Source organism: Chaetodon trifascialis, chromosome 9 (genome assembly GCF_039877785.1).
Source record: "Chaetodon trifascialis isolate fChaTrf1 chromosome 9, fChaTrf1.hap1, whole genome shotgun sequence".
Lineage (NCBI taxonomy): Eukaryota > Metazoa > Chordata > Actinopteri > Chaetodontiformes > Chaetodontidae > Chaetodon > Chaetodon trifascialis.
In genome coordinates this window covers 5,944,951-5,961,789 of record NC_092064.1, presented here as the reverse complement: position 1 = coordinate 5,961,789, position 16,839 = coordinate 5,944,951, and the positions used below count along the sequence as shown (strand labels likewise).

At 41.6% G+C, this 16,839-nt stretch overlaps 2 protein-coding genes across 3 annotated transcripts; both read right to left on the bottom strand.

Moving 5' to 3' along the window:
- Nucleotides 1–327: 327 nt before the first annotated feature.
- On the bottom strand, nt 328–3,991 carry LOC139336600 (tektin-1-like). The gene is made up of 7 exons (XM_070970747.1): nt 3,725–3,991; nt 3,454–3,619; nt 3,038–3,166; nt 2,719–2,865; nt 2,282–2,507; nt 1,003–1,199; nt 328–602 (listed from the first exon to the last, which is right to left on the bottom strand). Exons 1-7 carry the CDS (start codon nt 3,969–3,971, stop codon nt 443–445), a joined length of 1,272 nt encoding a protein of 423 aa, XP_070826848.1. The 5' UTR covers nt 3,972–3,991; the 3' UTR covers nt 328–442.
- Nucleotides 3,992–5,896: 1,905 nt separating this feature from the next.
- Nucleotides 5,897–16,458, bottom strand: LOC139336598 (inositol polyphosphate 5-phosphatase K-like). Of its 2 annotated transcripts, XM_070970745.1 has the most exons (14): nt 16,346–16,458; nt 15,800–15,893; nt 13,097–13,201; nt 12,866–12,974; nt 12,585–12,701; nt 11,779–11,954; nt 11,478–11,589; nt 11,200–11,309; nt 11,026–11,052; nt 9,055–9,280; nt 7,964–8,101; nt 7,798–7,881; nt 7,598–7,702; nt 5,897–7,464 (listed from the first exon to the last, which is right to left on the bottom strand). In XM_070970745.1, the coding sequence occupies exons 2-14, from the start codon at nt 15,883–15,885 to the stop codon at nt 7,369–7,371; spliced, it is 1,491 nt and encodes a 496-aa protein (XP_070826846.1). In that variant the 5' UTR covers nt 15,886–15,893; nt 16,346–16,458; the 3' UTR covers nt 5,897–7,368. The 2 variants fall into 2 exon arrangements, with proteins under 2 accessions (XP_070826846.1, XP_070826847.1); XM_070970746.1 differs by lacking the exon at nt 11,026–11,052.
- Nucleotides 16,459–16,839: the final 381 nt, after the last annotated feature.

Sequence of the window (16,839 nt, the reverse complement as noted above, 5' to 3'; positions counted from 1 at the left end):
TTTATTTTAGCTAATCTCTACACAACAGCCGGTGCATCTCACTCCCATCTTACTTGTTGCAGCTTTTGCCACATTACAGATCACAAAGTGAAATATGGAGATGCTTGATTCATTTGATTCATGCAGAAATGTGTCAACACAGATAGAGATAGCTAATTATTTAAATAAAATATGATCCAGAGGTTTTAAAAATGACCTAAACTTTTCATGAGGAGCTCAGACAAACAAAAAGGACGAAAACCAGTGTAACCATTACTGTCAGACGGCATAAAACATGTCACACAGCTCTCATAGTGAGGATGAGAAACTGAAGAAAACACCATTGAAAGCATGTGCATAGCAATGAAAAAGAACTCCATTCACACATACTTTGAAGTGAATTTTATATCAGTGCATTTTGAAAGAAATGAAGGTTCACGTTGACCTTCTTGTTGCTGACTGCTCAGAAGCGATGTATGATAATGGGCTCTCTGTGCTGGGCGCAGACCACCTCGTCGATGTAGAGAGCGTTTGCCTCCATCTCGATGTTTTCCTGCAGCTGCAGCTGACAGCAAACCAGAGCCCTCTGCTCCTCCTGTGACTGGGCAGTGACCTCACGCAGTCTGAGAGCACAGAGGGAAAAGAGTTGCCACATGAGGCGATCGGGACACACCTCCAAACAATCCATCAGCCAATATGGAAAGAGCAGTGGCAGAAAACACAAAACATGCATCTTCTTTTAATCAGTCATAGCATCGATGCAGTCCATCCAAAGCAGCCATGAACAACATGGAAGGTACTTTGTGTGCAATTTTCAAAATAAAGTTTCTCTTTCTACTCTGAAAACCTTCATTATTATACTTTGTTACACTCATGACATGTTCTCAGATTTCTTGGTTCTAATTGTTGTAAACTAGCAGCTGTGATAGCTGTGTGTCCACACAGGCGTCATTTAACTTTCACTGCATCACTGTTGAAAACATTTGCTCCTTCACATCAGAGGCGAGAGTGTCCTGGTCTTACTTGGTGAGTTGAGCGGTGAGCTGCTGGACCTCGCCGAGGATCCGGGACTGTGCTTGATCGTGGCATTGCTCTTTGGCGGACCTCTGGTGGCGTAGAGCCAGCCGGGCCTGAGCCAAACTCAGAGCATGTTCAGTCTCTGTGACGGCCACATGGAGATCCTCTCTGGTCCTCTGCTGGCTGCCAATCTCAGACAGAATCTAGAGGGTCACACAAGGGCCAGTCGGTATTTGCTCTTCATAGCAAATCAGCAGGAAAATGACATCAGCTCAAAACAGCGAGAAGGGTTCATTTGGAAAAACAAGTGACCTCCATATTTGTTCATCGTGCACTCCAGGGAATCACTCAAACTGCTGTCGGGTTGTTTCAGTCAGAGATCTCGTTTTTTTTTTCCTAAATCAGGTTTTTTATTGTGCAGTCAAATGAATATCAGTCAAACTGCTGTTGGTTTGGACCAGCAGATAAAGGAATAGAAGGACGTGAGCAACACATTGAAATTATGGACAAATACACTTTTTTAAAATGGCATCTACTTCTAACACTTCTCAAGTGAAAGTAAACATAAAACTTAAAACAACACAAATGACTGAATGAAAAATAGTTTCTGTAGAGTCTCCACACAGCTCGCTGTCAAAAGACGTCTTTAGGACTTTTTTCTTCCAAACAAATAGTGCCTCTGAACGCACCATGGCCAGATACAACATCACTGGGAGGAAATGAGAATATTTAGAATAAGATTTATAATAATTGAATATTTGTAATATTTATTTAATTTGGCTGTCTAGGTGTAGTAACCCTTTCAACGTTGTTCAGTTTTTCTAATAATTAACATGCTTTAGTCTTAAAACTGACGTCACAGCCGATCATTCCTATGTGCAGCAGTGATTTTCTCCTCAAAATGTGGGCTTTCTGTAGCATTAGCATCAACAAAAGTCTTTTAAAGAGACTGATTGAAATGGATTTGGACTGAACCTGCTGTTAGCCACCAAACAAACATTTTGTGCTTGTGTCATGTGACGTCATATATGTGTATTAATGCTTGTATTAATGCCATAAAAAAGTGTTTTATGTTAAAACTATTCATTGTTTCTTGGCAGAGTGGGAGGGTCTCTTAAACAGCATTTAAACCATGTGTTATTACACACCCGTCCATCCTTTATGAAAGAATCATCACTGACCAGAGATTTGAATAAAAACTCTATTCTGATGATAAATCAGATTTTCTCACTGCCTGACTTCACCTCCTCTGTCACTCTCACTCACTGAAAAATAGACACCATACCGTGGCCAGCTGATCCTCCATCTGACTCTTGGCAGACTTGGTTTCCTGGACCTTCAGCTGAAAGGCTGTTGTTGTGGCCTGGACCTGCTTCTGCATGTCAGCAGCCGTCTGCTCCAGGAGAGACTCCACCAGGGCCCGCAGGGCCCGAGAGTTGCTCTCCTGCTGCTCTGCTTTGGATATGTTGATGTCTGAGATGTTCTCCCACTGCTTTGGAGTCACTGCCAGGCTGAGAGAGGAGGCGTTCAAAAACTTATGAGGAACGAACAGAATGTCTTTTTTGTACATTTGCAGAAAGCCCAGATCTGTCTCGACATCTTGGAGAGTTTGAAGGACCCTTTCTGGATGTACACTGGCAAAGATTTCAAATCATCCAAAAATTATGAATTTCATAGACACATCATTGTCTCTGTGGAGCAAAGAAGAACACGTTCATTCACCTCGGCAGAGCAGTTGTGGTGTTTCTGGACTTGTGCAGGCTGTTGATGGAATGGCTGGTCATTAAGGCACAGGAGCTGTCGATGCACTGAGCCTCACATTTCTCCTTCAGATCCTGCTCCAGATGGTACTTGACAGATCGGTTCAGTCTGGAACACAAAGCATCACGTTTCGTCTTGGTGTTACTGACAACTGTAAGCAGCGATGTGATTTTCCTTCCAGGTTTCAAGACAACAGACGTTAGAAATTCCAAAATGTGTGCATACTTTTAAGATCCCTTCAATAGAGTCTATATAATCAAAGCTAGCCCGTCTCCCTCACCGTATCTGCTCAGTGATCTGCTCCACGACACGCTGCAGAGGGGAGGCCGCTCCCTCAATGACCTCCCTCTCCTTCAGCAGCTCTCTGTCCACCTCATCATGCAGCCTTTTCGAGGGCCGACGTTTCATCCTGCAGGCCACAAAACAAAAGAGCATCATTGACACTCGACGCAGATAAAAAGGGCATCATCTCCCAGATCTCTGGAACCATTGGTGAGATGAACCCCCGTCAGCAGATATACTGAGAACACAGTGGGACCAGGACTCAGGCCCTCAGCTTCTAAACAAAACATGGAATCCAATTCTTAAGCAAATAATTATGAGCCGAATCAATCAAACAGACAAAGAAATGCAAAAATAATGCATTTTTCTTCTGATTGTTCAAGATTGTCTCTTCCCATCAACTCCCAGTCTAACCTCTCCTCCAGACAGAGAACGGTGACTCTCAGAGGCTCTTTGGAGGCCTCAAGGGCTTTCACCACTCTGCTCTGCAAGTCAATGAGCTCATCAATCTCCACAATAATCTCCTCCAACTTCAGCTCCAACTCCTTCTTCAGAAACTGGATGTCTCTGCTCCGCTGATCTGAACGGCAGCAAAAAAAACACAGTCCAGTCGACCTCTGCAGCCTTGACAACGTCATCCTCTGTGCTGAACATGGACGAGCTGATTTCTTATTTTCCTACTCACCCAGTTGCTTGTTATCATCACTTTGCATGCGTTTGCAGGCTTTGTCAGTTTCTGAGATCAGCCTCAAACATCCTGCCCTGAAGAGCTCAGAGTGGTTCCGCGTTACTTCAATATTCACTAGATTGGGTCCACCACCCTGCTGGGGGTCGCGCTGTGGGGCAGACATTGTTCTCCAGCGGTGGTCCATCACTGACAGTATAAGCAGGTTGGGAGAACATGTATTAAAAATGGAAGAACTGTGGAACATGTGAAAGAGGACTGAAAACACTTCTTATGGTTTTACTGGACACTGTATCATTTCTCTAAGAAATATCACAAAGAGGATCATCATGTATTCATCATGTAATGCTGAATGAAAGAAGTCTTGGACAACATTGAGAAACATGAGGCTGAACATGGCTGAAACAGCAGATTTACGCTTGTTAGGAGATTAAAATCTGAAAACTAATGTGTTAGAAGAGGAGTATGCAATTCACTGTAAGACCAGTAATCTCCAGAAGAGTGGTTTAATGCTGTATTGGTAAACAAACGAACAATATGCAATTTAATGTCAAAAATTTGATGTCAATCAAAAGATGATCACAAAGATTGAACACTGTTCATTTTCTTTTTTTTTTTTTTTTTTTTTGTTAATCTGAAGTCATGTTTTTGCTTTGTTTCCTTCATTATTGGAATTGAGAAAGACGTTAAAATCAGGGGCCCGACAATCCTTAAAGGACGATTATATTCCTGTGAAGAGTGTTTGTGTTGATAGTTAACGTTAAAGCTGCCGGTGACAGCAAATTTAATGTTAACAGCTAAAGATAGCTGCTAACATTTGCGGCTAACAGGAGCTGCTAACGTTAACAGCTCACATTAGCTGCTACGTTTAGAGGCTAACATTAGCGGCTAACGTTAGATGCTAACTTTAGCTAACTGGTCTGAAACACGTTGTTGACGTGTTGCTTCTCTGTGGAGTTTTGAGTCAGGACAACAGATACATACATTACAGCAAAATAACAAGTGTTGTCTTTGGTCATACCTTTTCTGTGAGGTTGTAAACAAACCAAACGTAGCTATTAGTTTTGATGTCTTCTTCTCCTGTCTCCATTAAAAATGTAAACAAACGGTTACTATGGCAACAGATGACACACCACAGGTCGATCCGGTCGGTCGCTCTCGAGCTGAAGCCAATCAACACCTTCACATTTCAGTTTGATGCTATTAAACTAGAAGTCATTGGTTCAAAGTTTCCATTGATTCTCCATGAGCAGGGCGGAGAACAGCGTTATCTGTGCAGGGAGGAGCAGGCAGCCACACTGGTCTGATTCTCAGAGACTTATTCATATCATCACTGACAACAGGCCTAAAAGAAAACAGAGCGGAAAACTAACGCTGCATCAATAAACCACACAAAGGATGAAGTGAGACTTATTTAATATTTGCCTTTCCAAAGATATAAATCTGTTGGTGTTCAGTTACAGTCCATGACAAGGTTCCATAGCTATTTGAGAAAATAAGTGACTTTTTAGTTAAAACAAGAAAACAACAGTGACATAAATTGGTTGATATAATTGATTCCAGCAAGCCACTAACAAAAACATTCAGTAGAAGAGATCTTAATGTGGGTGAAAGTTTAGAACAGCAATTTTAAATCTGGTGAATATTAATGATACATGATGGTATCATTAGCAGCATAGTACAGTACGCTAAATGTGAAGTAACAAGCATTTCAAAGGCACTTGCTGAATCCATCTTGTACAAACACTTCTCACTACACACTAAAGATAACAACATCGCTTCCTATAAATACTGATGCATTAACAATAAACAGTGCAACTTATCTTTATGGTTTGCTGTAATATCACAATCAGTATTAAAAGGGAATGATTAATATACAAAAAAAAACTGCAAGGTGCGGGTGAGCCAATGAGATAGCAAGCTGAAAATGAGCGTCAGGTCATCTGCTCCACAAAAACACAAAGTTTATATTAAATAGTTACGTATGTTTTCAAGTCTGCAGGAACAACTGAAGTTCATTGAAATACTGTGAGGAGAAAACCAAAACTGCAAAATCTTCTTTCTTCAGCAGTCAATTCACCGAACACTTGAGTGAGATATTCTGTGAGCCCTCAGAACATTTTCAGTAACATACAAAACATTTCAAAGCATGCATACTACAGCATTTTTAGGAGGACAGTACAGATAAAGAGCTCCTGCTGGACTGATAATTCTCTATATATTTCTTCGTAAAGAATGACTTTTAGCAAATACTACACGTATTTAAAAATAAAGTGGAAAAGTAGAAGCACAGGGTCAAATCAGCTTGTGTTGTTAGATGAATAATTTAATACATTTCCTCATCATTTATTACTTTACTCCATGTCTGTAAGATCACCAAACACACACAGTGTTGTTGAAGTACTGCTCAGTCTCCTGAAAGTTGGGCCCAATTTGAAAATTCTGCAAAATGTGCTGTAGAAAAAAACAAACTTTCTCTATTTTATCATTTACTCTTTCACCTACAATGCTCTGCTCACTTGCAGCTTACATGCTACCAGACCATTCAAGGTTGGGAAAAGAGTTACTTCTGTGACTGTGTGATTGGACCACTGTATGTTTAGTGGTCCTACGACGTTCAGAAGGGATTTAGGTGACACTTTTGCCTCTTGAAGTTCTGATTATCTCTTCATCAACGAGTGCATTTTTATTTTAAAGCTTAATTTGAGACTGAAATGAACATGGGAAAAACATATCTGAATGTGAACCATTTACGAAGGCATTTCCTGGGTAAGCTCCTGCTCCAGCATCACAGTGGATAGGGACACTGTTTTCATATTCTCATATTTACTCTGTATGCACTGAACACCGATTTGTTCATTTTCCACTGCAAAATAACTCATTATTTATGAACAAACTGATGTGATCATAGTGTACCATGTAACCAACAAATGGCCAATGAGCTTTGTTAGTTTTGCAATTCCCTTTTCATCACCGCTGAAGTCAGGTGAAGTTTGTCTGGGGTGTTATCACCCAGAAATATTCAATGTTCCAGCTTTTCTTGCAGCCACAAGAGCAAATTCAGCATCAAAACATGGAGTTTACACAAATATTCTGATCCATTAGCACGACCGTAAACGCAGAGCCTCCACTAATCACACACAGCAGCAGGCCCCTACAGATCCTACAACATACGTCACCTTCCATTTCATCAGTACGTCCACCCTGTTAACTCGTATTCCTCATTAGCTAATCACATAACATTCAATCAAAGCCTTTTGTTTCCTATAATGCTACCTCAGCACTTCTTTTCTCATTGTCAGGCCGATTTAAAGCTCAGAAACTCAGAACTAGAAACTAGAAAGTCAGTTGAAGAAGGATCGCTGATCATTTCTGCATGATGGCAGTCCCACCTCAACAAATGTGACCCTACAGACCGGTCATAAAAAAAAAACTGCACTGACCATGGAGGTGTAAGTAGCTGATAGCCACACTGGTAGCATTAGAGAGGTCAGTGGTGATGTGTAACAGCATGAACAGACAGCACTTCCTAATCTGCGTCTTCGATAACAAGTTAGGAAACACAGCAATTAAAAGCCTCGTTGTGGTTCAGGCAATCCAGGCCCAAATTTCTACGTCATACCACATCTGTGACTCTTGGTAGATCAGTTCCAAAGGTCTTCGTTCGCTATGCTTTTGTCAAGTCCATTGATCCTCTCAGGCACCAAGCCTTCCTCAATGGCTACCTTGGACTCGTGGACCTAAAAGAGAGACCAGCAGGTCACACTGCTGCTAACTTCCATGCCCAGGAACTAATTTCAAATTCCAACTGCCAATTAGGATGAAGAGGAAATACATGTCTATTAGTATGTGCAGTATGTGCTTGTTACTAACCTTGAATGGTTCACTAATTCCAATGATGCTCCGCAGGGTACTACTGTAGTAGCACAGCACACACTCTCCTCCCCGCACAGGGATTTCTTCTTTATCAACATATACCTACAAAACCAGACATACATTTAATCTGTGAGTTTTTTTTCTCCCCATAATGTGTCAAAATAGACGTCAAAATCATTAGTGCACAAAGTTACCACCTGCATGATTTCTTCATTGAAGGCCACTTCATCGTCTTTCACCCACGTGTAGGTGATGTAGTCTGACACACTATTGAATCCAACCTGAAGTTCAGACACACATTCATGATTGTTGTACTGAAATGTCACATTTGAACAGCCAGTGGTAAACGGCTGTATGGCCAACCTTATAGAGTCCGATCCAGTCCCATGTGCTGGAGGGGAACGGCTGCAGAGGGCTGTAGATAACCAAGGCATCGAGGTCTGCGCTCCAGTCTCCCTCTGCCTGCAGGCGCACCAGAGGAGTCCCATACATCTTCCTCAGCTGGACGGACGGCGGAATAAACTTTACATTAGAAATTATCTTGACTTTTTAAGGTAAATGAGACACAAATTAATCTGTTAATGGCAGATCTTTTGGAGACATTTAACAGACAAATTATTCTCAACATTTCAGGAGTGCTCACTTGGACCTCTAAATGAAGTGGCTTTTAAACACTGTGACTGAGCATCTGACTGCCTCGGTTTCTTGGCTGTAGCTACTGCCTGACCACACTGGATTATTGAGGTTTAGAAAATCAGATATGTCAGCATATATTAAACACCCAACAAATAAACTATCTCATATGTATCACTGAGATGTGTTTCTTATTTTTAAATTGTGATCAAAGCAGCTTCTGTACAGGACATTTTACAGTGGAGAATCACCCTGTCAGTGCCCTCTGGTGGACAAACTAGGTAATGGGCACTGTTTCTATGTAAAAAGCCTGAAACCTAGTTTTGTGTTTTCTACACAGCAATTTGTTGTTACTTATCAGCCGACCAACACACTGATACCAATGTATCTAAAATAAGATCATATTCATTAATATATTAGCTTGGCTGATTTATGGGTGTGTTTATCAGGTGTTTCCAGATGTCAGTGATTGCTGTGAGTACAAATGATCATAACCAATAGAAACCACGACTGAAGATACAAAATAAAACCCACTTTGTTATGAATTATCTTTTAAAAGCCTTTAAAGAATACGGGTGGCAAAATGCTCCTGTTTTCTTATTGCCTGAAATAATGCGTTAGTCTGTCTCCCAATACTTCCTGACTTTCAAAAGTCTGCCATTGGATCTCAGCTTCAAGGCCGTTTGTCCCTACTACAGGAGCACATCTTTAAAAACAGGTCATAAATGCATGCTGAAGGGTGTGTGAAGAAGACAGGTCAAACAGATGTGACTGAAGGATGGCTAAGTGTATCTGAGTCATTCTGGAGAGCAGTCTCTCACCTCCAGCGTGAAGATGCCGACGACGGGCTTGTGGTCGCTGATGCTGTACTCCATCATGCTGGTGTACAAGTCCTGCCTGATCTTCAGAGGGTACTCTTCATCCTCTTCCAGCTGCCTGACCTTCTTCGCATCCAGACCCACTCTGTCTTGCTCGTCAGGGGGTGGAGCTTTGGGGCGGAGCCGCCACAGAATCCTGTCAGTCCAGGCAGGTTTACGCTTCTTACCGCTAGACAGGTGACGAACGGACGGAGAGCAGAGAGGAGGGCTTTAGTTAGGAGACAAGGTCAGCTCTTTATAGCAACAATCAAGGATGTTGAGAGGTGCATGACTGGGTGACGAGAAAGGAAGGGAAAAACTGAAAAATTATTAATATTGACATGAAATTAGGTACATATTTTCAAAGCAGCCTTGATGATGGCAGTTTTTTTGGCTTCATCTCATCCCTTTCATGGAACAATAAAGAAGTCACATTCTGATTGTTGAGCTGCATCAGTCCTCTTTACTCTCGCCCCACTTTTTAAAGCTCTTACTGGTGGGCTGTTTTTCCAACCAGGAGACCAGACCTCACTGATTCCAGCATCAGACCACTAAATAACTGAAAAAACTGGAGTTATGGGCAGTGATTCAGAAGTCTGGAGCCAGGCCTTGCAATAATCTCTACATATAACACCATAAAAAACTGTACTTGTAAGAGCAGTTTGGTGGGCCTTAATTCATCTGTATGCAGTACAACACGTCCTCTCCATCTCTGCTGTTTGCACTTTTCTTCATCCGTCCCATTAGAGACACCACCTGTTGGCCAACCCTCATTTTACATGGGTATTTGTCAAGGCCCACACGGATCTTGGAGGGTTGGAGTAAATCATAACCAGTTTTAATTTGAAACTGCCTATTTTCACTTCTTCCCACATGAGGATACGATACGACAGTGGTGATGAAAACATTCCTCCTTTGCGTCAACCATTTAGAAAACACTGTAAAATGTAATTATCAAATGAAGTGAAAACTTGATTGCAGATTTTTACAGACCATGTGGTAGCTGCTGTGAGCTGGGTGACATCCAGTTAGAATCCAACACACAGCTCTTGAATTATCCACAGTTGCAGCACTTGTATTAGCCTAACATTTATTTCTGGCCACGCATCTTAGCGGTTATGTAGCAGCTGTTGTGCGACCCAGGGAGGTTTACACACTGGCTTTTATAAACAAACTCAGAAAGGAGCATGACTGTATTACACATGGTGGGTTAAAAGCTGGTTAATATGGACTACTGATATTTTGCCATTTAAAGGTACCTTGTGGAGTTTTTTGTAAACAAACCACCATATTTACATTTAGTGATTCTCAAAAAAACTAATTTGATGCACCCTCAAAGCTTAACAAATGCATTACACGTCTTTCCATCCTCATATACATATGTAAACCTGCATTATTTACATCAATGTGTGCTAGCTAGAATCCATGCATTTTGCTGTGGCCTTGCTGCATTTCTTGGTGCATTACCTTCACCAAACATCTATCAGTAGAATAACATGAAGCTATCAGAGGGAATGTGCATCTCCCCTGGGACCTGAAGCACGCAGCACTGATGCAAAAACTACTCCACAGTGGTCAAAAAACTCCATAGGCTACATTTAAATGTAAGAATATTGACTCCCAAACCAACAGATCTGTGAGCTCAGACAACATTCTGTCAAATAAACAAGCACGTCAGCCCTTTCTTACCAGACAATCTTGTATTTGTCTTGGAAAGACTGTTCATCCTACCTGCTTGTTTAATTTGCAGTGTGTTACAGATGAAGATTATCTTAATTAAGCCTTTGAAAAGTGGTTAAAACTTAACTTTAAAAAAAAAGAGGATACTTGTTTCAGTATGTGCGCACATACTGAAGTGCAGCTGGGTGAATTAAAAAAAGCGGTGACATGATAGATTAAGGGAGATGTAGATACAAATGTGTTTGCAACTCTTACTTAAAGCCAAACCATGTCCTGTAGAGCCTGTGAAGTTGAAAGAAGGCATAGATAAAATATAGACAAATCAACATTTTAAGAGGCAAGTACGGGAAATAAAAAGCGATGTCAAAATATGATTAATTAAGAGTGATTGTGATGATGATTTCTGCTGTGTTACTTGGAAACAGTCACCTGCTGTCATACGTATCTGAGTTCAAGTCAAATTTGTACGTGGGCTGAAAGTCCAGAGGCCCTTCCTCAAACTCCTGGAGCATCTGTTCTTTCTTCTTCATCATGGTCAACTGAGAACAACAACACACATATTTTGTGACTTCTCAAATATGATTCAGGTTACTCATCCACCAATCATTCAAGTGCAGTGCAGGGACCCAGAGCCGTCATGTGAACAGGGGTTGATTATACTGTCTTGATTATACAGCTGTATTAACAGCAGGTGCCAAGAGTCACACCTGGTCTTTGCTCCACAGCAGGTTGCAGGTTTGATTGTTGATACAGGTGCGGACAAAGTGCATGCCGTGGTCCTGAATTCGGAAGTTGAGATCTCCAAACCAGAACACCAATCTGGACCAAGACAGGGACAGAGGAGGGAGGACAGACAGCGGTTGATGGGTAAAGACATATTGAAGAATTAAAGAAAAAGAAGGTGTGAATGTACAGGTTTCATACATGCAGGAAAAAGTGATCTTATGCAGACAGAGAGAAATGAATAATGTACTTTTAGAATATCTGTTTGCTTGTGTATCTACTCACCTGTGGTCAACAATCCTCTGAGCGTTTTTACAGTCAAAGGTCTGCGTGTCCATGATGTACTCGAACTCATCCACTCTCTCTGTGGCGTATTTCATATGAGCGGCCAAGTGACAATTGAGGAAACAGAGCGTGTGGCCATAGAAAGACAGCCGGACAGACACGCCACCTTTGTTACCCTGAGGGACAAACAAAAGGGAGAAACAGAGGACGCACAAGCTCTGTTGAACGACTCTGTACTATTCACTGAGTTTTCATGTTAAGTGAGAGATGAAGCATTGTGTTTAGACAGAAAGAAAAGACAAAACTTATGACAATATTTACTTTCAATATTTACTTCTGCTTCTGTGGTTCAGTTCACAACAGTCACACACCGAGTGGGATATTTTCTCTACATTTTAAACACATTTTTCCCCACCTTATTGAAAGAGGAACTGCACCAATTTCACACAAAGAACAAGTTGTATAAAACCTTTTCTGTCTCCAGAGGGAGCAGTGTGAAATCGTACATATAGACTCAAAAGATGTCAATTGAGTCAGTGTCAGTTCAAGCTGAAGACTACAAGTTTGAACTTGAAAATAGAGCTTGAAGCAAGAGGCTTGAGGCTACATTATCTACTACTAGCTTAAGACACCTAAATCTCTGATCAAACTGCTGGTGGTTGAATTGCATTGTGGGTAGCGTAGGGGCCAGGTTTTGACAAGGAAGAAACATGAGTGGGGTAAAAAAAGATGATGTCGCTGGTCCTGCTGCATCGACTTTGCAGTCAGTAAAGTGCTCTTTTAATATGCATGTGTGTGTTTCTCACCCAGTAACCGAAAATGCCTGTGCGTGTGTATGTGGCCTGGATGTCCCTGATGAAGGGGACGTGCTCCAGTTTGGAGAAGAAGAGCAGCAGCAGACCCTGCATCCTGATGGATGACACCTGAAACATGCACATGCAGAAAACGCAGCACAACAGAACACTCTCATTAACAGCCATCAGGGATTCTCAGTTACTTACACAAAACGAAATGACACTTCACTGATCATTTCGTTCTTTTTACCCTGCATGTGTGGGAGGGTGTTATGAGATGATTTATGCTGTACCTTAATGTATTTTCGTGGTGCCAAGGTGGACATAAACAGCTGACTCCACGGGTCATCGAATACAGTGTCTGACACGAATCTCAGTGGTCCTGAGTACACCTCCTGCAAACTAACACACACACACACACACACACACACACACTCTAGACTCTTAGTCACTCTGCCCCATATCCAGTTATATAAACAAAATCTCCACCCCGCCAATCATTTCACATTCTCTGTACCACCTACCCGATGACATAGAGGTCTGAGCTCTTTGGGGAGTTCAGATGGAGAAGTGAGGTCACGTCATCTGGAGGATCAGCTGTGGCCACATTCCACGTCACCATGTGTAGCCTGGGGCACAAATGAAAGAAAGTGCAGCACTTGAATCCAACAATATGCACATTCCACCAACAATAGATGGACAATGTTTAAAACTGAACAAACTATATTTTAAACTTAAAATACACAGGATCACCTTACAACTGAAAAATGTCCAGCTGCACCGCATCAGAAAGTAAAATAGCACTATACTTGATTCAGTGTGGCAAAAACCCGGAGGCGAGCACATCCTCCCAGTGTAAAAGCACTGTGCTACTACCACAAGCACGTCAGGCTGACAGAGTTAACACATGATGAGAACAGTCATCCTTTCAAGCAAACCTGCAACATCCACAATGTTCAGCTTTCTGCGCTCGGCTACGACAGTGAAATGTATGACAGACATTCCAAGGACAACATTCTACTGGAGGGCTTCAATCAGCAAAAAAAAGAATCAAAAGCTTCGTTTGTTGGCCAGCGATAGGGTAGTTAACTGAACCCACAGGAGAAAAATCTATGAGCAGATTAAAGAGAGAAGGAAAAGGGAAAAGAGTAAAAAAGCTAAACAACAGGAGACAGATAACCATTATTCCTGTACAAAAGCACAAACTGTCTTCCCAGCCTCAGTAGACAGAAAAGGGAAGCGACGAGGTGACATTTGTTCTCCACCTGAAACTGTCCTTTTTTGGCTTGTTGGCTCTCTTGCCACAGATGAGGAAGGCGTTATCCAGTGTCTTAGCCACTTTGTCATGCAGCTCATTTTTGGGGTCCAAGTCATCCACGCAGGTCAACAGCTGGTTGAGCCGATGGCGCAGAACCAGTTTACTGCCTGTTGACTGTGTGGCATCGCTGGAGAGGCTGTCGGAGTGGTCGCGCCCTTTAGTGCCGAACATCCGACTGATTTCATCCATTCTTGCTGAAAGTGTTTAATGCAGCTGTCAGCTGTCTTCTTGAAAGCCTGAGCGTTGAAGTTACAAAATACAAACACGCGACGTCTTTTCCAAAGGACCAAAAACTGTTAACAGTGTAAAACAAGAACAAAAACAATGCAAAAAATGTGCAAATTTTAAGTATGTTTGTATTGCATGAAAAGAATCAAATAAGCAACAGTCCCAAGTTCTGGCTGCTTGTCTAGAATCAAACCCCTGAGCAAAATGAGGAAAGTCCTGACGACGGGACTTTGAACGCTCCAGAGTTGGACTGAGTGATTAGGGAATTGCTTCATTTGTCTACAAGTCTTCTTTGTGTACTAAAAACTACATATAAGCTCATTGTAAAATGTTTCAAGATTAGGCCTATTAAAAAATTGGGAAACCAAATGCGTGAACATAAAAATTCGGCTGCTCTTTCTCCAGGCCGGATAGCAACTCATTGTTTTTTGTTTTTTTTTTTCAAATCCGCATTAGATATGTATTATTGAGCAACCTAATCCACCTGGCAGAATGAAGTCCGATTTGTAGATTGGCAAACACTGCACTGTTTAAGAGCACATTCAACACCAAATGAGGCATTTAATTATGCTTACAGGAAAGCCTTGGGGTTGTGGTAATACGGGCGGGCACTGACATGAAATATTCTGCAGACATAAACTTAAACCTCATATATAACTTGCAAGATGAAAGAGGTGTAAGAGAAAAGAAGTAAGAAATAATGTGGACATTGTAAAGCCGGTCTTTCTGACTAGCTTCATGGCCAAACTTGGACAATGTCATCTCTGTCTAAAGAAGGCAACTGGCTACAAGAACAACACAAGACAGTGTCCAGGAGACATATCCGGAGTAGCTTGAAAGATCACTGTTTTATACAATATATTAATTGTTTTGCAAGCACAAATTGGGCTCCACATGCTATCAGATCCCATCATATTGAGCCACTGATCATCACAACATACTTCTCAGTGTATGATTGGACGTATTTATAGTTCTGATGACACTGATCACAAAGATCATTGCAAAGAAACTGAGCCTATTTCCCAATATGCCAAGGAAACCAACCAGCACACAGCAAGAGGCTACAGTCTACCACTGGCATTGGAGAGAAGACCACAGAAGTTAAAATAATCACTGTCCAGGAACTACTGCCTTCTAATTACTTAATATTTAAGCATTAAGACACAGAAGTTTCTTCCTTCATGCCATCATGTCTGTGAGTAGTAAGCCCAAACATTTTATGGTTGTAATAGTACAACTGTGAAGTAGCTGTACATGAATACATATACACTTAAACATACACACACCGGTGCATATAATGATTAATCTCAAGAAATGTCACATTTAAAAATGTGTACATGTTGTGTAACTCCACTCACTGTGCAGTAGCTGTACGCTGTGCAGGTGTGTTAAGTCTGATGTCTTTAGAGGAGGATGTCTCAGGCCAAAGTCCATTCATAAATGTGACTACTGCTTACTGACTACTTGTCTGATAATGCTTGAACATCTTTTTAAATCTTTACCACCATATACAACTGAGTAACACTTGGGTGAACATAAGCAGTGTACTTGAGTTATTTTCGACTTGTAAAATCATAGCTTTCCTCCTGTTCGCCATGGTGGGCGCTGACCATCAATGAAAGTTTATTTGTAGCATGACGTAAATGGATTTTCGGCACATGGTCGCAGGGCAGAGTCCAACCTGAAGCTCTCTCCCTCGTAGTTTCCCTTCCTCAAACTGAAGTCTGACTTCTGGGCGTCTGACTGCTCCTCTTTCTCCTCCATCATCTCCTCACCTAGAGGGGAATGAGGCAAATCCACTAAGGTTACAATTTTAGCAGACCTGTTGCAAAACAAAGCAAGCGCATTACGCTAACATGTACGATAATGGTGAGTGAAGCACTTGTTCCATATTACCACTAGCTAACACTGCTTACAACTTCAGCCTTTCGTGTTAGTTTGAGATAGGACTAAAAGTCAACCAAACAGTGTACAATAGAAGACATTTCATCACTGGCCGGAGCAGACTCGATTACTTAGCTGGTAACGTTAATTTACGTCAAGCTAACTGCGCACAGCTAACGTTACCATCACGCCCCGCTGTTGTGGTGTTGTCAGCTGGTAATGTAAACGTTAACAGATAACACTGACTACCTTGCGCAGCTAGCTAAACCAAACTTTTGTCTATCAAACACTTAACACTCGCATTAGCAGCCTGTATGACTGAGGGTGGTTTATCGTATACTACCTGATATGCTTTGGTAGTACTTATTTTCGCTGATTTTCTTCTTGCAAAAAGACGCACAGTATCATCGGACTAACAGCAGCAGCTTGTGAGTACAGTAGCTTGTGTTGTTGTTCCCGCCCCTATTCCGGAACATGACCTATGTCCCGTCAAAATAAAAGCGTAAAAATCTGTCACTTGAGAGATTCAAATCTTGTCAACATGCTATGTGCTTGATCTGAAGCATTTGCTTTAACCCAGCTACAGATTAATGTTAGTCTGAGAAAATAGAACAATTAAATTAAGTTTTTCGACAAAGCACCCTTTTTGGTAAATTGAGCGCTTTATTCAGTTCACCCATGAGGGGATGCTTTTATCCTGAAGGATTCAGGCCAGACGTTTTCATCGCTGTTGCGGGGGCGAAACACAAGAGCGTCATGATTCGATTGGAAGTTTATGAACAGACTTGTAACACTGAGGCCAGTGATGCATCTGCTACAAAGAGACGAGTTGATCCA

What these genes read in the sequence shown, in the direction of transcription:
- LOC139336600 (XM_070970747.1), bottom strand. Translation starts at nt 3,971, where the DNA reads ATGTTCCACAGTTCTTCCATTTTTAATACATGTTCTCCCAACCTGCTT. An exon ending in GTTCTCTGTCTGGAGGAGAG is followed by an intron (nt 3,167 to 3,453) that starts GTTAGACTGGGA and finishes TGTGGCCTGCAG; the next exon opens with GATGAAACGTCGGCCCTCGA. An exon ending in ACCACAACTGCTCTGCCGAG is followed by an intron (nt 2,508 to 2,718) that starts GTGAATGAACGT and finishes CTCCTCTCTCAG; the next exon opens with CCTGGCAGTGACTCCAAAGC.
- LOC139336598 (XM_070970745.1), bottom strand. Translation starts at nt 15,885, where the DNA reads ATGATGGAGGAGAAAGAGGAGCAGTCAGACGCCCAGAAGTCAGACTTC. An exon ending in TACGAGGGAGAGAGCTTCAG is followed by an intron (nt 13,202 to 15,799) that starts GTTGGACTCTGC and finishes TTTGTGCCCCAG; the next exon opens with GCTACACATGGTGACGTGGA. An exon ending in TGCTGTGGAGCAAAGACCAG is followed by an intron (nt 11,310 to 11,477) that starts GTGTGACTCTTG and finishes TGTTGTTCTCAG; the next exon opens with TTGACCATGATGAAGAAGAA.